Source organism: Nicotiana tomentosiformis, chromosome 11 (genome assembly GCF_000390325.3).
Source record: "Nicotiana tomentosiformis chromosome 11, ASM39032v3, whole genome shotgun sequence".
In the NCBI taxonomy this organism is placed as follows: domain Eukaryota; kingdom Viridiplantae; phylum Streptophyta; class Magnoliopsida; order Solanales; family Solanaceae; genus Nicotiana; species Nicotiana tomentosiformis.
The window spans coordinates 90,142,438-90,151,113 of NC_090822.1; the positions used below are offsets into that span (position 1 = coordinate 90,142,438).

Sequence of the window (8,676 nt, forward strand, 5' to 3'; positions counted from 1 at the left end):
ATAAAGAAAAATTAATTGATTTCTCCAGGACCACAATTCTAAAAATTTATTGGCAAAAACTAAAAAACGAATCCTTGAATAAGTTATTATTTTAATCAATGATGAAAGTTTATTGTTTTGTTAGATTGCTCTAAAGTAGGACAATTGTATATAATATCGAGTGAGTTAATTTTTATGAAAAATATAAATTGAAAAATGTTTGTAAACTTACTTAATATTTAGAGTACTTATTAGTATAAGTTTTTGCCTTAAGTATCTAAATATAAAGTGATAGCGAGTATTTTTTCTTGTACAAAATGCATAATCCAATTAAATTTTTATGTTTTTTTTCCAAGTTATCATAATTATTACGTAATATTTTTGCTTAGTCGATTTATTTATATTAACTCCAAAGACAAATAACCAGAACCGAAACTCAAATAGACCAAACCGATTAAATTTATACCCTATTAGACAATATAAATTATAATATGACTACGTTCAAAAATTTTGGCACCCGGAGCTTCTAAATCCTGGATCCGCCTCTGCCGAGACTATATGCTACGAAATGAAAATGCATGTAAACGTCACATACATAAAACATGAATATATACACATGTCTCATATCAGTACCCAATGTATATTTGCACATGTAGTGCCCAATTAATCTCATTGCAAGTGTAAGTAACACTCGTAACCACGATGTCTAACAAGCATTATGCGATGTTAAGACTCGAACCACATGTCTTACTATCGCAAAGTGTTAGATATTCTCTCACGTCATCATCATACCAATCATAATGCGATGTGTTTGGAATCCGGTTATCATACATCATCAATCTAACATTGCGCTGGGCACAATCTTGGACCCTTGTCATCGCCACGTGATGCATCATGTAATGTAGCTAATATGCTCAAGCTATGTGCATAAAATACACGTATAATCATTCAAGATTATGAACATAACATCATAATCATGCGATCATAGTTGTTAAGCAGCTCTAACCACCATCTTGTCTTAGATTCATAACATTTTCCTAAAAGATATAATGTAAACTTATATGGTTGTTGTAAATCTCACATGGCTCACACAACGATAATGATTCCATATCTTAAGCGCAAATATAGTACTGTTACATGCTCTAAGTCATGAGTCGATTAATTCTTTCTTCAACCATCAGAACCCTAAGTAATATTTTTTTACCACTCTAAATCAAAACATAACCCAAACCGTAAATGTGATGTATCACTGTAGACGGTGAAGCCACTTGTACTCATAGGCAAAGTCAACACTTGAGTAGTTGTCAAAGCTATCTTTAGCTTTTAAAAGAGCATTTTATCATCATCAGACCAACGAAAGTTGCATGCATTTCTGAGTGAATGGGTCAGAAGAGCAAGTATAGCGGAAAACATCTCCATAAACTATTTGTAAAACCAAGCAAAACTTGTGTATTAGGCCTTAGCCACTAATGAACTGCGTCAATCTTCGTACGATATAAGTTGGATTTTTACCAATTTATCCTTAACTTTTACTTGTATATTTTATATCTTTGAGTGATAATTATTGCCAAATATTATAACTTTTGTTAGATTTTAGCAATTATTAAACAGACAGGGAATAAAGTTTAAAGATGAATAACTGTTTACCTTTAAAATTGAATAACAATTAAACTTATAATGAGGTACTAAGGATACGCAATTTCACTTAATACCGATAGACAAATATGAAGATTAATAACAGAAATAAACTATAAAATAAAACCAACCAGTATTGAAACGGAATTCAACCCTCTAGGGTGCCCTTGAACTGACTGATACCAAAATAGTTGAAAATAAAGCAAAATTGATGAACAATCGTATCAACAAGAAAGAAAATTGTATTATTTTTTTACGTGAGAAATGTCCCCTACAAATGGTTAATACCCCCCTTTATATAGTAGAGGAGTTCTACTTATGGTATAACTCTAATTACAGAAGAAAATCTCATGATTAGCTAATTAACCATTTCTGATTTTATCCGTTCCGAGATTTACGCCATGATCCTCGACCAGTCACCGAGATTTAAGCCGTGATCCTCGACCAGTCACGTATATCTCGCCTTTCTGTTATTGTGCTATCTTCGATCTTGCTCGATGTCTGTCTTGTTTGGCTTCGATCACTACTAGCCTCGATCTTGACAGGTACCTCAATTCTGAACTCGGTACCTTATCCTCGTGATATGGCCTATTCCGTTACGAGGCTATCCTTCGATGCAAACTCCCGGTCTCGGTCAAATAGTAAAATCGGCTGGGCTCGATTTTAACCGTATACAAATAGTCCCCTCATTTTTTTGGAGTGTAATGACAGGAAACGAATTGAGCCTTCGATTTTCTATCTCGACCTGTCATGATGTCATCCTTGTGACGTAAGCGACGAAAGTGACTCAAACGTTCCGTCTATACAGTTACCAAGGCATTAAATGCATGTCAGTCGATGGTCGGCCACCGCCAATATTGAACCGTCGTTGTGAAATTTATAAATAGCCCTTCTCTCCACCATTTTGAGCTTTTACTTTCAGATTTTCAATCTCCAAACCTTTTTATATCTTCTAATTTCTTCATCTTCAAATCTGCGATTTTCACTACTAACCTCTTCTCAAAACACCAAATCTTATCATCTCCATCTATTTTTAACTTCAAGTCCATACAAAAATGGCAAAAATATCAAAAATTATTCCTCAAAAGAAAAACGCTTCTTCATCGCGGCTTGCCGGCGACAAGGCACCGGTGGAGCTGCGCCCCAAGGACTGTGTTCCCGGGGGGGTCCTCACTTCCGATTTAAGACCGATAAAGCCTCGTCGGTTCCCGGTCGATGCGAGCTAGTGTTGATGTATATATGCTCAATAACTAAGGGATACCTTAAATTGGTAAAGAAAGATTGCAACTGGGAGGACAAAGAGGTGGTGATCCCGACCCCCCAAAGAGGACATCACCACCCATGTGGAAGGGTTTCTAAGTGTTTACACTTACCCTTTCACGCTGGGCCCCCTCGACCCCGTCGTCGTTGATTTTTGTCGTTAGTATCGAATAACACTATGCCAAATCCATCCTTCCTTTTGGCGAATTATGATTCTGCTCCGATTCTTTGTGAGTAAAGTCGAGGGGATGCCTTTAACTCTCGACCACCTCATCAGGTTATACAGTCCCCGCCTCTATCGAGGCGGGTTAATAAAACTCCAACACTGGTCTACCAAAGTGTTATTCTCAAGCATAGACGAGGACAAGGACTAAGGCTAGATGGGCTGATTCGTTAGAGTGAGGACTTCTGACCTTATCCCGACCGAGAAGATGTCATTTCCTGAGAAATAGAATATGAAGCATAAGTACAATCCCCTTGTTGGTTCCTATTAATTGTTTTTCTTATTTGCTTCTTCTCATTGATATCATTTTTCGTGATGTAGTGGACGCTTGGATGCCCGGTGCAATCCCTAACCTCAAGATCTGGGATCGGGACCTAGCCTCGACCTCTATGTATGCCGAGTGCTCATAACGCGACTTATCAAAGGGCCGATGGGAAGCCAAAACTCATGGTAAGCCCCTTGTCCACGTCTTTAATGATTTTATCAAAGCATTTATTACTTAATTTCCTTTCATACAGGCCTTGGCAAAGATGCTATTATGAGGCCCCTATATGGTGAGGGGGAGACTTCGATCTCGACACCAAAACCAGCAAAGGACAAAAAGTGGAAAAAGTCCTCACCCTCCGAAGATCCAAAACCTAAGAAGAAGAAGGCTCGTAAGCCGAGGAAGAACATCATCCTCCTAACCGAGGAATTTGTTCGACGTCAAAGGGAGGAAGATGAAGAAGTGGAAGAAGACGACTCCTGGCTGGAGGCCTGAGTGGGAATGAGCACCGAGGCTCCAAAGGCCACTGAATCGGTGAAGGTTGTAGAGACTCCGTCTCGAGATGAAGGGGCCTCGGGAAAAGACTTGGGCGAAGTCCCGTAGTCATTGAGGATCGAAGATGCCTCCCACAACAATGAGCCAACGGTGGGTACAACTGTCGAGGCCCCTCAAGATGAGGAGAACGCCCCAAGTGATTCACTTGGGGCAATAGAAATTGGAGGCTCTCCGATGCTCCCCTCATTTTCAGACGAGATGATTCAAGAGGCTCGAGCCTTGAAGACCCTCTCCATCGAAGGAGCCCACGGAAGGGAGGACCCCTTCCGTGATTACTTTACCGGTCTGAGTGATTTAGAGGTCTCGAGGAAGGACTCGAGCAAGGCATCGAGCTTTTTCAACGAAGCACATCAAGCTCTGAATCGGGTAAGCCTTAACTATGCTTGTTAGTGTTATACTTGTATTCATTTTTCTCTTCCTGTCTAACTTCTTTTCTTCTTTATGCGTAGGCCTCAGCGCTTCAACGGGAAGCATTTTCTCGGTCTCGAGTTGAGCTAAGTCGGTGTGAGGCTGACCTCCGAGGGCTCATAGAGGAGAGGAATTCCCTTAAACTTCTCTGTGGGCAAAAAGAAGAGGAGACCAAGGACCTCCGAGCCGATTTGGCCAAGGCTCTCCAAGTTCAAACCGCCTTATCAAACAGGTAATGAATATCTTAAAATCTCATGGGCTCAATTCGAGAATGTTGGCTAATATTTCAATCTTACAGCTGCAGCAGAAGGTCGAGAGGATCGAGCAGCTCCACGAGGAGGTCAATATGATAAAGGCGGAGACCTTGGGGTGGAAAGAAGGCATGGACTGCTTCGCTGCAGAAAAAGAGATTGCTTTATCCAAATTGTCATCGACCGAAAGTCAAATTCGAGGCATGAGGGAGAAGAGCTCGGCTGAAGCAAGGAAAGTAGAGGATCTCAAGGCTCGGTTGGCTTCCGAACTTGCCAAGGCCAAATCTGAAGTTGAAAAGGCAAAGGCCAAGGCAGATGCAATCCTGGCCGTCTACCGGGCCGGTGCTGAAGCCGCTCAAGTCCAAGAAAGGGAGGAAGCTGAGACCGCTCAAACACGAGCATATTAGATTGCCGAACTCGCCAAATGTCAATTTAGGAGGGAAACCCTCGAGGAGATCCACGCTCGAGGCTTCAATCTTATCGATGAGACAGTAAAGGCTAGAAAGCATGAAGCCGAAGTTGGAGCGTGGGCTACTTCTGATGATGGTGACGATGATGGAAGGAAGAGTAGGTCCGAGTATGGGAAGGACCTCGATGGAGTAGAAGCTACCCGTCGATATTATCGAGACCCTTAGAAATTTAGCCGAGGGTAGCCTTTTTAACCAGTTTGTGAAAATATTCGAAGGCTTATTTAATAACGGGAATCGGACGTCTATGAACCGTGTTAATTTGGCCATAGCCATTAACTTGGGATTTGCCTTTTGGGCTTGTTACCCCGGAATACTTCGAACTCATTCGAAGTATCAGTCCCCGAGTGGGGTGGTCGTGGCCTATAAAATCGAGGATAGCCTTTTTATGGTCTTACGAATTTGAGGTTTAGTAATTTGAACGTGTCGATTATTTGGACGGCAGTCCCCGAATCTCGGATAAATTGTTTGAACTTCAGTTGTGATCAGCCCTTAAGCCAATTTCCACAAAAGATAATAAGTATGAAGTTGTAAAGTATAAAGTTTTCTTAAGCATGTAACATATGGTAAAGAAAAATACTTCTTTCAATATATTATACATGCGTACACATTTTGCCATTATGGTTCGAGTAATCTATATGGACACAGTTCATTTGACCGTTTGCTACAAAATTTACATATCGAGACTTTGTCAACCCGAAGTATTTTCCTTGTAAGTATCCAAAGGTGTTGTTCTAGGTTGATTGTAAAGGAGCCTCAAATACTGTTGAATTGCTCTAAGTTAGCACGGACAATGGTTGCCTCGTTAAAAACCTAGCCAGAAAAACTCATTTGGGACAAAAACCAGTCTAAGGAAAAAAGCGTGCAATGCGTGGTTTCAGACCTAAAGGCTATGCGTTTGAAGAATCCATTGATGTCTTCGATTAAACACCTGCAAATGGTTAGTATAAAATATAAATGAAAATGGAGAAAGTCATACCTTAGCAGTAATATCGTTTGAGGAGTGATATATTCACATTGTTTGGTAATTGTTCACCGTTTGCCGTGCTAAGTTTGTAGGATCCTTTCCGATGATATCGAGTACCTGGTATGGTCCCTCCCAGTTCGGACCAAGTTTTCCTTTGTTTGGGTCTCGAGTATTTAGGGTGACCTTCCTCAGGACCAAGTCCCCGATTTTGAAGTGTCGAAGACTGGCTCTTCTATTGTAGTACATTTCGATTCGCTATTTCTGTGCGGCCATTCGAACGAGGGCGGTTTCTCATTTTTCATCTAGCAATTCGAGGCTTGTATTCATAACCTCGTTATTTGACTCTTCCATTGCATATCGAAACCTGACGCTAGGATCCCCGACTTCAACCGGGATCAGAGCTTCGGTGTCGTATACTAAAGAAAACGGTGTTGCCCCCATACTGGATTTTGACTTTGTTCGATACGCCCAAAGGACTTCAGGCAATATTTCTCTCCATTTTCCCTTAGCGTCGCTTAATCTTTTCTTCATGATTTGAATGACGGTCTTGTTTGTCAATTTGGCCTGTCCGTTCCCAATAGGATGATATGGCGTCGACGAGATTCTTTTTATTTTGTGATCTTCGAGAAATTTTGTCACTCTGCTGCCGATGAACTGCTTTCTATTATCGCATACGATCTCGGCAGGCATCCCGAATCAACATATTATGTGGTCCCAGATGAAGTCTATGACTTCTTTCTCTCTAATTTTCTCGAAAGCTTGCGCTTCAACCCACTTAGAGAAATAGTCAGTCATAAACAAAATAAATTTAGCTTTACCTGGGGCCGATGGTATGGGACGACGATATCCATTCCCCATTTTATGAATGGCCATAGGGATAAGACTGAGTGGAGTTGCTCTCCGGGTTGGTGAATCATTGGCACATATCTCTGACATTTGTCACACTTTTGAACAAACTCTTTTGTACTTTTTTCTATATCGGCCCAATAGTATCCTGCTTTGATGACTTTGTGAACCAATAATTCGGCACCGGGATGATTTCTACAGGTGCCATCGTGGATTTCTTGCATGATGTAGTCCGTATATTCTAGTCCCAAACATATTGCCAATGTTCCATTGAACATCCTTCTATACAGTGTTCCATTTTCAGCCAATATGAATCATGCGGCCTTCGTACGTAGCGTCCTTGATTCCCTAGTGTCCGATGGAAGCTTCCCGTTCTTTAGGTATTTAATATATTTGTTCCTCCAATCCTAGGCCAGACTTGTGGAGTTGATTTCGGTGTGGCCTTCTTCGATTATTGACCTTGAAAGTTGTACGACAGTCCCCAAGCTAATCTCGTCATCTTCGACTGATGACCCCAAATTTGCGAGGGCATCGGCCTCGATGTTTTGTTCTCGAGACACATGCTATAGAGTCCATTATTTAAACCGATGTAGAGTCACCTGTAGTTTGTCTAAGTATCTATGCATTCGATATTCTCGAACCTCGAAGGTTCTGTTGACTTGGTTTACCACAAGCAAGGAGTCACATTTAGCCTCGATGACTTCTCCTCCCAAACCTTTAGCTAGCTCGAGACGTGCAATCATGGCCTCATACTCAACTTCATTGTTCGTTAACTTGGTAGTTTTGATAGCTTGTCTAATTGTATTACCCGTGAGTGGCTTCAAAATGATGCCTAACCCGGATCCCTTCGCGTTTGAAGCACTGTCTGTGAAGAGGGTCCGCACCCTCGTTGATGTACCTGACTTTATTCATAGTTCCGTTTTGACCTCGGGCACGAGGGTTGGCGTAAAGTCGGTCACGAAGTCCTCTAAGATTTGAGACTTGATGGACATTCGGGGTTGATACTCGATATCGTACCCACTGACCTCGACGGTCCATTTGGCCAATCGGCCCGAAAGTTCGGGCTTATGCAAAATATTGCGAAGAGGATAAGTAGTCACCAGGTATATCGGGTGACACTGAAAATATGGTTTTTATTTCCTAGAGGCGCTTAGTAGGGTAAGCGCTAATTTTTTTAAGTGTGGGTACCGGGTCTCAACCTCACCTAGAGTTCGACTAACATAATAAATAGAAAATTGCGTACCTTGCTCTTCTCGAACTAAGACCCCACTTACCGCGATTTTTGAGACTGCTAAATACAAGTATAGTTGCTCGTCCGCTTTCGGAGTATGAAGTAGTGGCGGGCTCGAGAGGTACTGCTTTAGTTCTTCCAATGCGTGTTGGCAATTCGGGGTCCATGCAAAATTATTGTTCTTTTTGATCAGTGAGAAGAACATGTGACTTCTATCTGAAGACCTTGAGATGAATCAGCCTAGGGAAGCTATGCACCCTGTTAATCTTTGTACGACCTTAACATTATCCATGACTGTGATATCTTCGATCGCCTTGAACTTATTGGGGTTGATTTCGATACCCCGATTTGATACCATAAAGTCGAGAAACTTGCCCGAGCTGACCCCGAATGCATATTTCTCCGGGTTGAGTTTCATGTTGTATTTCCTTAGTATATCGAAGGTCTCCTGTAAATGTGTCAAACGGTCCTCTACTCACAGGAACTTAATTAGCATATCGTCAATATAAAATTCCATTGACTTACCTATTTGTTCTTCAAAAATATGATTTACTAAGCGTTGATAAGTGGCATCAGCATTGTTTAGCCC

At 41.3% G+C, this 8,676-nt stretch overlaps 1 protein-coding gene across 1 annotated transcript; it reads left to right on the forward strand.

Annotated features, from left to right (window-relative positions):
- Positions 1–4,115: 4,115 nt before the first annotated feature.
- LOC138901815 (interactor of constitutive active ROPs 4-like) lies at positions 4,116–4,983 on the forward strand. The gene is made up of 3 exons (XM_070189610.1): positions 4,116–4,283; positions 4,367–4,534; positions 4,624–4,983. The coding sequence occupies exons 1-3, from the start codon at positions 4,116–4,118 to the stop codon at positions 4,981–4,983; spliced, it is 696 nt and encodes a 231-aa protein (XP_070045711.1).
- The last annotated feature ends 3,693 nt before the right edge of the window (positions 4,984–8,676 follow it).